At 45.4% G+C, this 18,244-nt stretch overlaps 1 protein-coding gene across 2 annotated transcripts in view; it reads right to left on the bottom strand.

Annotated features, from left to right (window-relative positions):
- The window catches only part of CCDC66 (coiled-coil domain containing 66), a 63,650-nt gene that overhangs the window by 14,210 nt on the left and 31,196 nt on the right, over nt 1-18,244 (bottom strand). For both annotated transcript variants that reach the window (XM_073574139.1, XM_073574138.1), the window contains exon 14: nt 5,700-5,843. In XM_073574139.1, coding sequence (XP_073430240.1) covers nt 5,700-5,843 — 144 coding nt within the window. The remainder of the gene's footprint in view (nt 1-5,699; nt 5,844-18,244) is intronic.

The following is an 18,244-nucleotide window of genomic DNA, read 5'->3' on the forward strand; positions in this document are numbered from 1 at the left end:
CGAAAACGGGAAAAAAATTCCAAGTGCGGTGAAATTGCAAAAAAAGTGCAATCCCACACTTGTTTTTTGCTTGGCTTTTTTGTTAGGTTCACTAGATGCTAAATCTGACCTGCCATTATGATTCTCCAGGTCATTACGAGTTCATAGACACCAAACATGTCTATGTCCTCTTTTATCTAAGTGGTGAAAAAAAATTCCAAAGTTTGCTAAAAAAAATAAATAAATAAATTTGCGCAATTTTCCGAGACCCGTAGCATCTCCATTTTTCATGATCTGGGGTCGGGTGAGGGCTTATTTTTTCCGTGCCGGACTGACGTTTTTAATGATACCACTTTTGTGGAGATATGTTCTTTTGATCACCCGTTATTGCATTTTAATGCAATGTCTTGGTGACCAAAAAAACGTAATTCTGGCGGTTTTAATTTTTTTCTCGCTACGCCGTTTAGCGATCGGGTTAATGCTTTTTTTTTTTTATTGATAGATCGGGCGATTCTGAACGCGGCGATACCTAATATGTGTATGTGGGATTTTTTTTTCACTGTTTTATTTTGATTGGGGCGAAAGGGGGGTGATTTGAACTTTTAGGTTTTTTTAATTTTTTTTTATTTTTAAACATTTTTTTTTTTACTTTTGGCATGCTTCAATAGCCTCCATAGGAGGCTAGAAGCTTGCGCAACCCGATCGGCTCTGCTACATATGGGCGATGAGCAGATCGCCCATATGTAGCAGATTTACTGCTGTGCTTTCAGCGCCGACCACCGGGTGGCGCTGAAAGCCATATGCATGGAACAACCATAGAGGTCTCATAGAGACCTCTGGTTGTCCAGGCAACATGACGCCGACCCCCGATCACGTGACGGGGGTCGGCGATGACGTCATTTCCGGCCCGGCGGCCGGAAATGCTATTTAAATGCCCGCTGTCAGCATTGACAGCGGCATTTAACTAGTTAATAGGCGCGGGCGGACGGTGATTCCGCTCACGCCTATTGCGGGCACGTCAGCTGTTCATAACAGCTGACATGTCCCGGCTTTGATGCGGGCTCGGCGCCGGAGCCCTCATCAAAGCAGGGGAAATGTCTGATGACGGACTGTGTCCGTCATTGGACATTAAGGGGTTAAAAGGAAGGTGCCATCCAAAAATTTTTTTCAGCAATTTTAAAAATGCAAAGAATTAATGTTTACGTTTTCTTAAAAAATATTATAATTTGTTTTTAATCTTGCAAAGTATGAAAAATAATTTAAAAAAGTTTGGCATTTCCACTTGTTAACACTAGGGGGAGCAGCTACTGAAATTTGGCACAAAAACCTAGAGTACAACTAGCTCACATTACTGCCCTGCAGTAATTATGGGCGGAATCTGCTGACATGGGTGTGATGTCACTCCTCTCCTCCCCTTCTGGGTGTTTGCTAAGGCCTGTTTCACACATCCGTTTGTGTCCATCAGTCAAAATCCGCCGTTTTGAAAAAAAAAAAAACGGATCCGCCATTTTTCGTGGCGGATCCGTTTTTTTCCCATTGAGTTGCAATACCGGCGGATCTTGACGGATGGCCATCCATTGGATCCGTTTTTTAGCAGATCCGCCAAAATTTTGACGTCCACCGACATGCCCGAATGGACCATGCAACGTTTTTTCGGCCGGCAGTATCCGCATTTCTCACTGCGCAAGCCCGAGAGACTTCACTCAGCCGGAAGTTTAACCCCAAACTCTGTTCTGGCGGCTGAAAAATTCCCCCTCTCCACCTCTCTCCCCCCAGACAGCGGTTCCTTTAAAATTCTTCCTTTGATGGATCCGTTAAAATAACGGTCCGGTGCCAAACGTTGTGGTCACTACAGGAACGGATCCGTCATCCGCCATTTTAGCGGATTTTGACTGACCAAAAAAACTGATGTGTTAAACAGGCCTAAGGGAAAAGAGAGGTTGTCATCAATCAGCAGAAATGTTTCCTGGATTTCTGTGGAGCAGACAAGCAGCCGGTCCATCCAGGTGTATAAAACACAGCGCTCTATGTACAATCCCTGGCACCGAACAGGGTGCCCCCCCATAGACCAGCACACTGCTCTCCTGAATACTCTGTGCTGCTGTCACCCTGCTCCATCCATCATACATCAGGCCCCTGTCGCCTCGCTTTCACACATCGCCAGGACAGGATCTGAGGAGAGGAATGGGGTCTTCGGTCACTGAGGATGGCAGGCACCAAGGATTCTGGGAGCAGGGTGACAGCAGCACAGAGTATTTCAGGAGAGCAGTGTGCTGGTCTATGGGGGGCACAGAGGGAGATATATGGTGGAGGAGCAGGGAGACAGCAGCACAGAGTATTTCAGGAGAGCAGTGTGCTGGTCTATGGGGGGCACAAAGGAAGATACGTATATGGGAGAGGAGCAGGGAGACAGCAGCACAGAAATCCAGGAAACATTTCTGATGATTGATGGCCTGTTCTGATCCAGACTTTGCATGCAAAGACTCCATTCCCCTACTCAGATCCTGTCCTGGCGATGTGTGACAGCGAGACGACAGGCGCAGTCCGGGGTGACGCTGGGAAGCAGGATGGGGGGAAATGTAGCCATTCAGTAACGATAAAAATGAGACCCCTCTTCAGCTACCTCACCAGCCCTCCCCTGTCTGAACCTAACTATTACCCCTCACCCGTGTGCAGGTGCTGAGCCAGAACCACCCTTGAATGGGTCCCCTTTTAGCAGATAATACTGCCATAGTGTTCTCACATAATACAGCCATATACTTCACACATAATACCGCCAGATAGATCATACACAATACCATGTAGATCACACATAAAACCAGCAGGGTGACAGCAGCACAGAGTATTTCAGGAGTGAAGTATCACACGGGATAGGATTAGATACACGGCTCAGCAATCAGTATCACACGGGATAGGATTAGATACACGGCTCAGCTATCAGTATCACACGGGATAGGAATAGGTACACGGCTCAGCAGACAGTATCACACAAGAAAGGATTAGATACTGTCTGCTGAGCTGTGTATCACACGGGATAGGATTAGATACACGGCTCAGCAGACTATCACACAGGATAGGATTAGATACACGGCTCAGCAGTCAGTATCACACAGGAGAGGATTAGATACACGGCTCAGCAGTCAGTATCACACAGGAGTGGATTAGATACACGGCTCAGCAGTCAGTATCACACAGGAGTGGATTAGATACACGGCTCAGCAGTCAGTATCACACAGGAGTGGATTAGATACACGGCTCAGCAGTCAGTATCACACAGGAGAGGATTAGATACACGGCTCAGCAGTCAGTATCACACAGGAGAGGATTAGATACACAGCTCAGCAGACAGTATCACGCGGGATAGAATTAGATACACGGCTCAGCAGACAGTATCACACAAGAGGATTAGATACACGGCTCAGCAGTCAGTATCACACAGGAGAGGATTAGATACACGGCTCAGCAGTCAGTATCACACAGGAGAGGATTAGATACACGGCTCAGCAGTCAGTATCACACAGGAGAGGATTAGATACACGGCTCAGCAGTCAGTATCACACAGGAGAGGATTAGATACATGGCTCAGCAGTCAGTATCACACAGGAGAGGATTAGATACACAGCTCAGCAGACAGTATCACACGGGATAGGATTAGATACACGGCTCAGCAGACAGTATCACACAGGAGAGGATTAGATACACGGCTCAGCAGACAGTATCACACAGGAGAGGATTAGATACACGGCTCAGCAGTCAGTATCACACAGGAGAGGATTAGATACACGGCTCAGCAGTCAGTATCACACAGGAGAGGATTAGATGTCCAACAGATTGCCAAGTGTTTTGAAACAGCAGGGAGCAGCTCCTCCTATATTTTGCAAGAGCAGGGGCAGCAGCTGGTCAGGTGTTTTGGAAAGAGCAGCTCGGTCTCCAGGAGCTCGTCCTGGTTCCCCCCTCCTGCAGCTGGTATGTGCAGAGTGAAAATCCTAGCCGTTATGCTGGAACAGTACAGCATCCAGGGCTTGCAATAGAGTGTAAATGGAGCTAAAATGAAAGCACTGGGCTCTAATAAGATGGCGCCTAGCCACACCTACTGCTGTGAATTGAGCTGCCCACAGAGGCGTGCCCCGTTCACTCCTGATGCAGCTGCAATGATACAGATAGGATCGGGAGCCGACTGTTATGTCTTATGCCCAGGGACTGCCGTAAATGAGCATGGAAAGTGTCGTTCAGTAGCCAGAAAGGTAAAATGCCAGCCCCCGGTGGCTGCATTAATACAGTAAAAAAAAAAAAAAAAAACACACCATACACACCAATGAGTCAAGCTTAGGGGACAATATCTTTTTATACTATTTTCTGTTTTACATTAAATTATGAAAAAACACGGCACCTTCCCTTTAATCAGGTAGGGATGGTAAACGCTGTCACAAAGGGAAAATGGTAGTAAGACCACCTTTGAGGGATGTGCAAATGTCAGGCACAACCCTGTTTTAAAGCCAGAGATGGAATAGATCAGCTACAGCTTGCTCCAAGTGATGATTAGGTACAGGAACTATCACATATTATATAAATAGCTATAGAAAAATCATGATACAAAGCACTGTTGGGTATGACAGATAGGCAGGTATTGTATTCATGAGAACTTATTACGCTCACCTGGCCTTAGCAAGACATCCATTTGATTTGAAATAGAAAGGCCTGTATTCATTTCAAGTAAATGAATTCCTATGAATATACTTATCTGCACTTCTGTCATACTCAGCAGCCCTATATGTCCCTTTTTGTCTTGTAAATATTAAGCTGACAGAGATTGAGAGAGGCATTTATAATGCTTAAACAGCAGCGATGGGAGCCAGCTCTGGTTGCTGCTGATACAGGCAGATGCCATCTGTAATACAGCTGGCATTTGCGTGAAAGGGAGCGACCTCAGCTCCTGTGCTCCCCTCCATACATGCGGACCCTAATGTGGGACATTCTTACGTTGGGGAGGGGTTAGTTTGGCGCATGAATGCAGTTCAAGGATGAAGTGCAATAAGAACCTTATATTAATAGTTTTAGTCAATTTCAAGTTCATTATTTTCTCTCTCCAGGGGGATTGCAGACCAGTAAAGGAAATACATCACCAGAAAATCACACATGGGAACATATTTAGGTGCATCTAATAGGAACCTGTCACGTGAAAAAACACTATTAACCTGCAGATATGGGATTAATCTGCAGGTTAACAGGGTTCTGAACCTGCCTGGCACCGACACTTAAAGCCCCGCTGCCAGGAGGAAATAAACTTTATTACTCCCTGCAGCAATTGGGTTTCAGTCACAGGGGTGCCGTGCCCCCCGGCACTGACTGACAGCCGGCTCAGCATTAGAGCTGGCCGTCAGTGAGTGCCAGGGGCGCTTGCAGCCACAGCTCTCTATACACAGAGCGGTGATTGAACCCGTGCCGGCACCGCCCCCGTGACTGAAATTTGACCGCTGTCGGGAGGAGTAAAGACCATTTCCTCCCGGTAGGGAGCTCTAAGTGTCAGTGCCAGGCAGATTCAGAATGCTGTTAACCTGCAGATTAACCCCATATCTGCAAGTTTAGTGTATTTTTTCATACGACAGGTTCCCTTTAAGAATGGATGGACCACAATGTAACATGTTTGACCAGGTCTAGACAAAAACCACTGAGCTATTTTCCTCCTACTGGAACCACATAGAGAATCTAACAATGGTTACCTGTCTGAACGGCTGTGTCCCTCCTCGGTGAGGTAACGGTTAAAGTGCTCTGTTTCATAACACTGCTGGTAATATTCTGATCGTCTGATCTCACGTCTGTGGTGTGGCTTGCAGCGCTGCTGATCACTGGATACAGCGTGTCACCTAAAGTAGCATCAGATAAAATATCTTACAGTGGGCTGTCCATTACTATGTTATGCTATAAAAAAAAAAAAAAAAAAAAAAAAAAAAAAAAAAAAAAAAATGGTGACAGGTTCCCTTTAACCCCTTCCCAACATGCGCCGTACATATACTGCTCTGCGGGAGGTGCGTTCTCGCAAAGAGCAGTCTATCTACAGCGACACGATCACACGGCCTCACGCTGAGCGTCGCGGCAATCGCATGCGGGTGTCAGCTGAATCTGACAGCTGACACCCTGCAGCAATGCCCACGATCGGTGCTAGTACCAGTGTCAGGCATTTAACCCTTCTGATGCTGCTGTCAATAGTGACAGCAGCATAGAGAAGCATCACGCAGGGAGGGGCTCTCTGCACGTTTCCATCAGGACATCCCGATGTGTCGATGGTCTCCATGGAGACCCCCGGCATAAAGATGGCCGCGGGCTCCTTTCGGGTCCTGGAGAGAAGGTGGCTTACGAGCGCCTGCTAAGGTCAGGCAACAGCATGCCTCCTTCCCTGCCTGTCAGATCCTGATCTGATATTCTGCAGTGCAGGGTATTTTATGGAGCAATTTCTCTTTTTACCCTTTTGAAAATGCAAAATTTGGAGCTAAAAAGATTTATCTAGGAAAAATGTGATTTACACACAGGTAAGGAAAATGCGGATCTCGGGTTAGATCCAGGTCCGCCTCCTACAGACACCAAGCTTAAACTGAGGTACTTGGTGCCTGTCGGTGGGTGTATTTTCACAGCTTAACATTATAAAACTTCTGTGAAGCACCTGGGGTTTCAAGGTGCTCAATACACATCTAGATAAATTCCCTAATGGGTCTAGTTTCCAAAATGGTGTCACTTGTTGGGGGGTTTCCACTGTTTATGCACATCAGGGGCTCTCCAAACATGACATGGCGTCCGCTAATTAGGCCAGCAAATTTTACATCCAAAAAGTGAAATAGCGCTCTTTCCTTCCGAGCCCTGCCGTGTGCCCAAACAGTAGACTTTTCCCCATATACAATACCGTTCAAAAGTTTGGGGTCACCCAGACAATTTTGAGTTTTCCATGAAAACTCATACTTTTATTAATCAAATGAGTTGCCAAATGAATTTAAAAATCAAGTCCAGACATTAACAAGGTTCAAAAAAAAGATTTTTATTTGAAATAATAATTTTCTCCTTCAAACTTTGCTTTCATCAAACAATGATCCCTTTACAGCAATTCCAGCATTGCAGACCTTTGGCATTCTAGCAAATAATTTGCTGAGGTAATCTGGAGAAATTTCACCCCATGCTTCCAGAAGCCCCTCCCACAAGTTGGTTTGGCTTGATGGGCACTTGTTGCGCACCATACGGTCAAGCTGCTCCCACAACAGCTCAATGGGGTTGAGATCTGGTGACGAAGCCGTACCTGTTACAGCGATACGCGTGGGGCCACCTTTCTGGGCTCCCACTCTGGGTCCTGCCTGTCACAGCTTTGCACGGATGGCCTTATTTTTGGTAAACCTCTTCTTCTCCGGCTGATACCATGCCTTGTACACTTGGGGCTGTCTTTTGGGAGCTATACTTAACCCATTTATTTTTTGGGTTGGTGCTGGCTTTCTAATATGTTCTAATACTTGGCCTGATCATTTCCCTTGGCCTTAGTATATCATTTATTATCATAGCATTATTTTGACTCTTCAGTTATACGTACATAGGATTTGAAAAATGGTTTTGTCCTAAATCTATTCTATATTGTTAGCTATATATCTTTATGGCCCGCATGGTTTTCCTTATTTGTAACATCATGAGCTAAGCATCTCTTGGTATTGTTATCTCGTTGGGTTTACCGCATGTTATATATCACATCTCATCAGGTTCCTGCATGATGCTTTATGTTGTATTATATACATCACAGGTATTCTGTTTTCCCCGTGCTGTGGCAGGTACCTGGAATTGGGTCCTTGTTTTTTTTTTTAATCAGATAGTTTTTATTAAAAGTTTTGGAAATGACAGGCATGTACAACTTACAACATGTTATCAAACATACCCTTCCCCCATAACACCCTCCTCCCCTTGTCCGATGGCATGGACTGGTACATAGCGAATAAACCCAATTGTATCACACAGCCAAATCACTTGAGAAAAGGCAAGAAACAACCGACAGGAGACCACCTCCAAAGCCCACCCACTAATCCAGAAGATTCCAGGCTGCCAGGCTGGGAATCTTCAACCATCCCTCCCATATTTTCCCAAAAATATGCGGCACACCTCTCCTAAGATACACAGACTTTTCCCTATATAATATTTGGTTCAAACTATTAATATATTCTTTTCTTGAGGGGATTTTGTCAGAAATCCAGTGATAAGCTATCAGCTTTCGGGCCACAAATAGCATTCTGACCACAGCAATTTTAAGATATTGATCCCCTCCCACCTCATCAACATAACCCAGAACACAAATCATGGGGTCCCTGGGAATATCCTGTCCCGTGACCAAGTGTATAAGGCCAAGGACCACGATCCAAAATATCTGCAGGCAAGAACATGTCCACATCATGTGTAAAATGTCCGCATTATCTGTTGTGCACTTGGGGCACCTTGAATCCGACCGCAACCCTCTATTAAACAACCATTCGGGAGACCTGTATGTCCTATAGAGGACATATAGCTGAGACAGGCGGCCAGGCTCACTAAGAGACAATCTGGGAATCATCTGTAGAATCGAGTCCCACTGCTCCACTGATATCGTACCCAGCTGTTGTTCCCACTTTATCAGTGCGCCAATAGGATGCCTTGACAGGACCTGTCCAAGTAAGCCACCATACACCATTGAAATCAGTCCTCTGGTGGACCCTTGCATACCGAGCCTATGAATAAGGACGTCGTGGTGTATGGTTAGGTCAACTTTTTTGCTCTGCACCATATACGCGTGACGCAGCTGCAAATATTGATAAAACAGAGCGTTGGAGGGGAAATTCCCGTCCCAGTTGCTCGAAAGTTTTAAAAACCCCTCCCTCCACCAGCTGCGACACCCACCATATGCCAATCCGCCTCCAGTGAGCAAAGCCTCTGAGCGTTTTCATACATGGCAAATGCTGATTGTCCCATATGGGGGAGTACTTTGTAAGACCGCGTATTCCTCTCAGCTGCCTCAGCTTATCCCATACTCTCACCATTAGAAGCACCGTAGGAAACCTGGATGCAAGAGATCGAAATCTACCCGACTCCAGACTCGACACCAGTGATCCCCGTCCCACTAAAAATTGAAGGATCTTCTGACCTCCCACCAAATCCGCCAACTCGCCCTCCATCCCTCCTGCTACATGCTGGCACTGGGAAGACAAAAAATAAAGCCATGGGTTGGGCAACGCAAGTCCCCCCTCATCCTTAGGTTTTTGCAAGTGTTCAAGTTTAATTCTCGCGCCTTGTTTCAGCCAAACGAGCTCTCTAAAAATCATATTAATTTTATGAAACCTGTTCTGAGGAAGCCAGACAGGGGAATTATGAAGGACATATAAGAGTTGCGGCATAACTACCATCTTCAACAGATTCACTCTTCCCACTACAGAGAGGTGTAACTTTGCCCAGGCCTTAACCTTCTGTTTGATCCTGTCCAACAACGGGACAAGATTTAGACTCTCATAATCTGTCAGCTTATTGGATATTTTTATGCCCAAATATTGAAGGGACGTTGCAACCGGCACACCTACCACATCGCAGGAGCTTGAGTCCAGTGGGAGGAGCGCAGACTTCTCCCAGTTAATAACCAGACCCGAGACCTCCCCAAACGCCCCAAGAAGTGTCATCGTGTTTTGTAATGATCTGTCCACGTCCGCTAAAAATAATAACAGGTCGTCCGCATATAATGCTACCTTCTCCTCATGCTCCCCATACCGGAATCCCTCTATGCCAGCATCCGATCTTATCCTCGAGGCCAACGGCTCCACCGCGAGAGCAAACAGCAGCGGGGATAAAGGGCATCCCTGCCTTGTTCCTCTATGAAGTGAAAAAGGGTCAGGCAACTCACCATTAGCCCTCAGCCGAGCACTCGGCTCCGAGTACAAGAGCTTGATCCAGCCAATAAAGCCCGGGCCAAAGCCCATACAGTGAAGCGTCGCCCATAAATAGTCCCACTCCACACTATCAAATGCCTTAGCGGCGTCTAGGGACAGAACCACCCTCTTCCCGGCATTATCAGGCCTCACCTGCATATTCAGATATAATCTCCTAATATTCATAGCCGTCGATTTGTTGGGCATAAACCCCGTCTGGTCAGGGTGTATTAACACAGCTACTACCTTTGAGAGTCGAATGGCCAGGACCTTCGCTAAAAGTTTAATGTCTAGCGTCAACAGGGAGATGGGCCTATACGACGCAGGCAGAGTTGGGTCTTTATCCTTTTTCAACAGCACGGCAATGACAGCTTCTCGCATAGACGGTGGGAGAACACCCCGTTCCAGACTATCATTAAACACTGTCAATAGAGCAGGGAGCAATACCGTTCTATACCGCTTGTATACCTCAGCTGGCAACCCATCTACCCCAGGAGCCTTACCATTGGACATGGTTCCCAGAGCCTCCTCCAACTCGTCCAGACCTAGAGGTCTATCTAGAGAGCGTCTGTCCTCAGGAGTCAACCTTGGGAGATTGGCAGCCTCCAAAAAGGAAACAACATCCTCTGTCGGGGCCCTAGCATGTGAGGAATACAAGTCAGCATAAAATATCTCTAGAATTTTTAAAATCCCCGATGCGTCAGTGAGCAGTCGCCCATTCACATCTTGAAGACCCGCTATAACCGCCGACCCTCTCTGTGCCGATGTCACGACAGAAAGCAAATGCCCCACACTTTCCGCACTCTCAAAATACTGAGTAGATTGAAACAGCCGTTTTTGCGCCGCCGCCTCTAATGTCTGTTTGGTCACCTTTGACTGCGCCTCCCCCAGTCGCTTCCGAGTGGCAGGTGTGCTCTGCGTTGCAAGGGCCCTTTCCGCATCCTCCAGTTCCCTAAATGTAAGTTGTGATTTTGCCCTGGAGGCTGTCTTTATTTTAGAAATCTCTCGTATGAACATTCCCCTTAAGTATGCCTTTAAGGCCTCCCAGACGATCCCAACAGAAGCCGAGCCTCTATTAAGATTAAGATATTCCTGCAACTCAGGGATAAAGCCGCCATTCTTATCGATTAGCTGCAGCCAAAACGGGTTAAGACGCCAGAGAGGTCTATCATTCCTCCCGTTCCCACCCCCCCTAAGCATGACAGAAACAGGCGAGTGATCAGATACCGTTCGTGCCAAATATTTAACCTCTAAAGTTTTACCCAGCATAAGATCATCACCCAGGGCCAGATCAATGCGAGACAGGGAAGAGTGAGTAGAGGAGAAGCACGAGAATTGACGGACGCCAGGGTTACGGCATCTCCACAAGTCGGTCAAAGCTATCTCCCGCACGAGAACCCCAAATGGCGTAAGATTACCTCCCAGCCTCAGAGGTTCATGGCTACCCCTGTCCCAGTGTGAATCCAGAATATTATTAAAATCTCCCACCACCAAATGCGGAACCCCCGGAAAATCTCTCAGAATGGCCAGAACTTTATAGATAACTCTACTGCTATAAGGCGGAGGTACATATATAGACGTCAAAACCAGTGGGATGGAAAAGATTGTACAAGATAAAAGGACAAATTGCCCCTCTGTGTCCACCACCACTCGGTGGCACTTAAATTGAGTCCTGGAGTGAATCAATATACTAACCCCCCTAGAGTATTGGGAATGAGTAGAGTGAAAGCCCGCCTGTACCCATCTCTTATCCAGGATTCCCAGCGTCTCCTGTGTGAGATGCGTCTCCTGCAAACAAACAACCGCCGGCTTCTGGTCCGCTATGAAGGAGAATATGGCCTGTCGTTTTACTGGCGACTTCAACCCCCTGATATTCCAACTAAGTATCTTAAGATCAGCCATTATCGTACCATAGCATATTGCCTACCATCTCCCCCCCGGCCGTACCATAGCCAATATTGAAATGTACAAGCATGCCAAAGGACATTATGAACCCAATCCCTCCCCCCTCCCCCAAAAAACACCCTCCAACAATTCCTTGGGCTGAACCAAGGGTGCAACAAGTAAGGGTACTGTCGAACCCTTCCACCCCATTCAGCAGGCGCTTCAATTCCTGTTCACTATCCGCATTTGACAGGATACAACCCCACAGCACTTTTCATTGTCCCTTATCCATATTCAGATTAAGGCCCCACAAGGACCACAAATTCTTAAAAAAAGAACAGCATATAACAGAATAATAAAAGAATAGATAGAAATATAACTTCTTAGGCAGTCCATTGCATCAGGACCGCAGACTCCAACCGCATGACTCCATAACAGCTAAGCAAGTCGAGAAACCATCAGCCACATTCCTGCTCCTCCCTCTCCTTCCTCAATTGTCGCTCGTTAAGGTCCAACCAGTCCACGGCTTCCCTGGGGTCCAGAAAAAAGTGGCTTTTATTCCAGGCCTCAACACGCAATTTAGCCGGGAAAAACATGGAGTACTTGACGCCGCAGGCTCTCAGACGCTTCTTGATGTCTATGAACTTCGCTCTCATCGTCTGAACTTCCGGCGAAAAAGTCCGGGTAAATGGAGACTCTGGATCCCTCCATTGTAAGGTCAGGGTGTTCTCTCGAGTATCTAAGGATAGCATCTCTGTCCCTGTAATGAAGGATTTTAGCCAGCACAGGTCTTGGTGGATGACCAGGGAGGGGGGGCCGAGTCGGGACTCTGTGTGCTCTTTCCACTGCATACAGGTGTGTTAGATTGTCCTCACCTACTGTTTCTTTAAGCCATGTTTCAATGAAGGCAGTAGGATTCTTTCCCTCACAACGCGCTGGCATGCCCACAATACGAACATTATTCCGTCTGGATCTATTTTCAAGGTCATCAGTTTTAGCCCAGACAGCTGCCATATCCTTCTTGAGCTCTGTACAATGCTGTCCTGAGTCAGAGGCAGAATTCTCCACAGCACCCATACGCTTTTCCAGCTGGCTTGTTCTGTCTCTAACAATGTGCAGGTCATGTCGCGCAGTCTGCATGGACTCCTGCAGAAAGCCCAGTTGCGTCAGGACATGTGAGATCGCAGTCCCACAGTGCACCACTGCCAGCATTACATCTTTGTTGGTGTGCTCGTCTGGAACTTGTAATTGCAAGGCTGTGAGGTGTTGTTTATTTCTTTCCACCAGATCACTCCAACTAGGCTCAGCTCCCTTCCCCCCCTGCTCTCTGGCATGGGCAGCCTCCTCCTCCTCCCCCATCCCCGGGCTCATGTCCTCTGCCACAGTCTCCTGGTCCAAATCAGATTCCTGGAGAGACTCCTGCTCTGCCTCAGCCGTGCGGGCAAAGCGCTGCAGCCTGGCCGCCACTGCCCTGTTCCTAGCCGCGCTGTCTTCTGCGGCCTCCTCCAAAGCGCGCGCTGAGGCGGTGGCGCCATCTTGGCTCCCCGCTCCAGCCTCTCCTGCCACCCTTCTCTGACCTCTTTTCCCCATATCCTGGGGTGAAGCGGCAATCTCCGGTGCCCCGCGGTGTCCACCGACTCCGGTGCAGCCTCCAGGGGTTATACTAGCCGTGCTGTGGGGACGAAACGGCTGAATAAAGCAGGAATATGCGGGAGCTCAGCGGGCACACGTCCTCCTCACATGCCGCTCAGGCCACGCCCCCTGGGTCCTTGTTTTTAATTATGTTTTATCATGCACTTGTCTATATTGTGTGCCAATAAAGCTGTTGTTTAATCATTTTTCACATATTACGGAGTTGTGTGCATATTTACGGTAGTGCTTTCCTTTCTTCCATTATTGTATTCTTTACTACTTGTTTTGCACCTCCCTTCATTAATATGACATATAGTGCGCCCTAATTCTTACATATATGCTGCTCCCACAGCAGCTCAATGGGGTTGAGATCTGGTGACGGCGCTGGCCACTCCATTACAGATAGAATACCAGCTGCCTGCTTCTTCCCTAAATAGTTCTTGCATAATTTGGAGGTGTGCTTTGGGTCATTGTCCTGTTGTAGGATGAAATTGGCTCCAATCAAGCGCTGTCCACAGGGTATGGAATGGCGTTGCAAAAATGGAGTGATCGCCTTCCTTATTCAAAATCCCTTTTACCTTGTACAAATCTCCCACTTTACCAGCACCACAGCATCCATAATCACATTACCTTCCCCATGCTTGACAGATGGCGTCAGGCACTCTTCCAGCATCTTTTCAGTTGTTCTGCGTCTCACAAATGTTCGTCTGTGTGATCCAAACACCTCAAACTTCGATTCATCTGTCCATAACACTTTTTTCCAATCTTCCTCTGTCCAATGTCTGTGTTCTTTTGCCCATATTAATCTTTTGCTTTTGTTAGCCAGTCTCAGATATGGCTCTCTTTGCTACACTGTCCTGAAGGCCAGCATCCCGGAGTCGCCTCTTCACTGTAGGCGTTGACACTGGAGTTTTGCATGTACTATTTAATGAAGCTGCCAGTTGAGGACCTGTGAGGCGTCGATTTATCAAACTACAGACTCTAATGTACTTGTCTTGTTGCTCAATTGTGCAACGGGGCCTCCCACGTCTCTTTCTACTCTGATTAAAGCCTGTTTGTGCTGTCCTCTGAAGGGAGTAGTACACATCGTTGTAGGAAATCTTCAGTTTCTTGGCAATTTTTCGCATGGAATAGCCTTAATTTCTAAGAACAAGAATAGACTTTTGAGTTTCACATGAAAGTTCTTTTTTTCTGGCCATTTTGAGAGTTTAATTGAACCAATAAATGTAATGCTCCAGATTCTCAACTAGCTCAAAGGAAGGTCAAGTTTATAGCTTCTCTAATCAGCCAAACTGTTTTTAGCTGTGCTAACATACTTGCACAAGCGTTTTCAAGGGTATTCTAACCAGGAGGTGGAATAAGATTCTGCAGGTGAACAACTGGCTACGTCGATGGTGCCGTCAGCAACGATTTGGATTTCTGGATCACGGAGTGAACTACTTATACGATGGACTACTTGCTAGAGATGGGGTGCACCTTACGAAGACTGGAAAGCAGGTATTTGGAAGTCGCCTTGCTACACTTGTAAGGAGAGCTTTAAACTAGAACAACATGGGAAGGGAAGCAAAAGACCAGAAAAAGCCATACACCTGACAAATGCTACTGAGAACTCTGCTATTAGAAGTGGAAAGGAAGAACAAAGACGAAAGAATCTAATTAAAAAAAATATTGGAGAAAGAGAAACCAATCACAAACTAAAATGTTTCTATACTAATGCACAAAGCATGGGCAACAAACAAGGAGAATTGGAACTACTAACACAGGAAAAGAAATATGATGTCATTGGAATCACTGAAACTTGGTGGGACAATACACATGATTGGAATACAAGACTAGAAGGATACAACTTATTTGCAAGAAACAGACTTGATAAACGAGGAGGGGGTGTCGCATTGTATGTTAGAAATGCGTATATCTGCACAGAGATTGAAGCTTCAGAGACTGGGAGTTCTGTGGAAACTGTTTGGGTAAGAATACAAGGACAGAACAATGGAAAGGACACCATTGTAGGCATTTACTACAGGCCGCCTGTGCAAGCTGAAGATATGGATGAACTCTTTATGCATCAAATGGCCAAATTCTCCAAAAAATATGACATAGTTGTCATGGGAGATTTCAACTATCCAGACATTTGTTGGGAATCTCTCTCAGGCAAAACTAACAGGTCAAGGAAATTCTTATCCTCTCTTGCTGACAACTTTATCTTCCAAAAGGTAAAGGAGAAAACAAGGGGAACTGCTACCTTGGATCTAATCCTTATAAACAGGGAGGAAATGGTTGAGGAGGTAAAAGTGGCTGGGACCCTAGGAGGTAGCGACCATGCTATTTTAGAATTTTGGATAACTAGAGGCGGAAGACCTGTGAAGACTCAGACGTCAAGGTTAGATTTCAGAAAGGCAGATTTTAAGGGATTCAGAAAGAGAATTGGAGGGATCCAATGGCTGGATATCCTTAAAGACAAAAATGTCCAGGAAGGATGGGAAATCTTGAAAAATGAAATTCTCAAAGCACAGTTGTTAACAATTCCGAAAAGAGGGAAGAATAGGAAGCATTTAAGGAAACCAGGATGGATGAACACAGAACTTAAGCACATGCTAAAAAGGAAGCAAAAAATGTTTATAAAATGGAAAGAAGGAGGCATATCTAAAGAAGAATATAATGCTGTCTGCAGAACCTGCAAGGCACAAATCAGATTAGCTAAAGCTGAAAATGAATTGAGGCTTGCAAGAGATGTCAAAAGCAATAATAAAGGATTTTGGGGATATGTCAAAAGTAAAAGAAAAGTCAAAGATGCTATAGGATTTTTACAGGATGAAAATGATGAAATGGTAAGACAGGATGTTGAGAAGGCTGAACTTTTAAATTCCTATTTTGCATCTGTTTTCTCTCAGAAAGGAAATGTAACATCAACTGCTATTCACTGTCCTATTAAGGGAATAGAAGAATCCAGGATATCTATAAACAGAAAGATAGTGAGGAAACACTTAGCTAACCTAAATGTATTCAAGTCTCCAGGTCCAGATGAATTACACCCCAGAGTACTGAAGGAGATAGCAGAAGATATTTTTGAACCCCTCTCCATAATCTTTGAAAATTCTTGGAGAACAGGAGAAGTGCCAGAAGACTGGAGAAGAGCAAATGTTGTTCCTATCTTCAAAAAGGGGAAGAAGGTGGACCCAGGCAACTATAGGCCGGTGAGTCTGACTTCTATACCAGGAAAGATCTTTGAACAAATTATTAAACAACATGTATGTCAATACCTGGATAAGAATGAAGTGATTAAACAGAGTCAGCATGGGTTTGTAACTAATAAGTCATGTCAGACTAATTTAATTTCCTTCTATGATGGTATTACTGATTGGGTGGATCAAGGAAATGCTGTAGATATAGTATATCTTGACTTCAGCAAAGCATTTGACAAAGTCTCTCATACAATCCTTATTGAAAAAATGACTAAGTATGGAATGGACAAGGCAACTGTTAGGTGGATTCATAACTGGCTTAGTGATCGGACCCAAAGAGTGGTCGTAAATGGCTGCACATCCAGTTGGAAGAATGTCTCAAGTGGGGTACCACAGGGCTCTGTCCTGGGCCCTGTATTGTTCAACATCTTTATCAACGATTTAGATGAAGGAATTGAGGGTAAACTGATTAAATTTGCTGATGACACAAAGCTAGGAGGGATAGCTAATACTAGAGAAGAGAGAGAGAGGATTCAAAAAGATTTAAATAAACTGGAGAAGTGGGCAGCAACTAACAGAATGGTTTTTAACAGGGAGAAATGCAAAGTACTACATCTGGGCAATAAAAATGAAAAAAGCATATATAGAATGGGAGGAATAGGGCTAAGTGACAGCACATGTGAAAAAGACTTGGGTATACTAATAGATCGCAGACTGAATATGAGTCAACAGTGTGATGCAGCAGCAAAAAAGGCAAATGCAATTCTAGGATGTATTAACAGAAGCATACAGTCTAGATCACGTGAAGTAATTATTTCCCTCTACTCCTCTTTGGTCAGACCTCATCTGGAATATTGTGTCCAATTTTGGGCACCACATTTTAAAAAAGATATCAACAAACTGGAGCAAGTTCAGAAAAGAGCGACCAGAATGGTGACCGGTCTGCAAACCCTGTCTTATGAGGAAAGGTTGCAGGATTTGGGAATGTTTAGTTTGCAAAAGAGAAGACTGAGAGGAGACTTAATAGCTGTCTACAAATATCTAAAGGGCTGTCACATTGTAGAAGGATCAACTTTATTCTCATTTGCAAAAGGAAAGACTAGAAGCAATGGGATGAAGCTGAATGGGAGGAGACACAGATTAGATATTAGAAAAAACTTTTTGACAGTTAGAGTGATCAATGAGTGGAACAGGCTGCCACGAGAAGTGGTGAGTTCTCCTTCAATGGAAGTCTTCAAACAGAGGCTGGACAGACATCTAACTGGGATGATTTAGCGAATCCTGCTTTGAGCAGGGGGTTGGACCAGATGGCCCAGGAGGTCCCTTCCAACTCTACGATTCTATGATTCATCCATTAGCCTTCTTACACAGTTAGTAAACACAAAGTACCATAAGAACACTGGAGTGATGGTTGTTGGAAATGGTCCTCTATACACCTATGATGATATTGCATTACAAACCAGACGTTTGCAGCTAGAATAGTCATTTACCACATTAACAATGTATAGAGTGTATTTCTGAATCATTTAATGTTAGCTTCATTAGAAAAAACTGTGCTTTTCTTTCAAAAATAAGGAAATTTCTAAGTGACCCTAAACTTTTGAACGGTAGTGTATAGGGTATTGTCATGCTCAGGAGAAATTGCACAACAAAATGTAT

Source organism: Dendrobates tinctorius, unplaced genomic scaffold (genome assembly GCF_039654945.1).
Source record: "Dendrobates tinctorius isolate UK_male_01 unplaced genomic scaffold, ASM3965494v1 ptg000038l, whole genome shotgun sequence".
In the NCBI taxonomy this organism is placed as follows: Eukaryota; Metazoa; Chordata; class Amphibia; order Anura; family Dendrobatidae; genus Dendrobates; species Dendrobates tinctorius.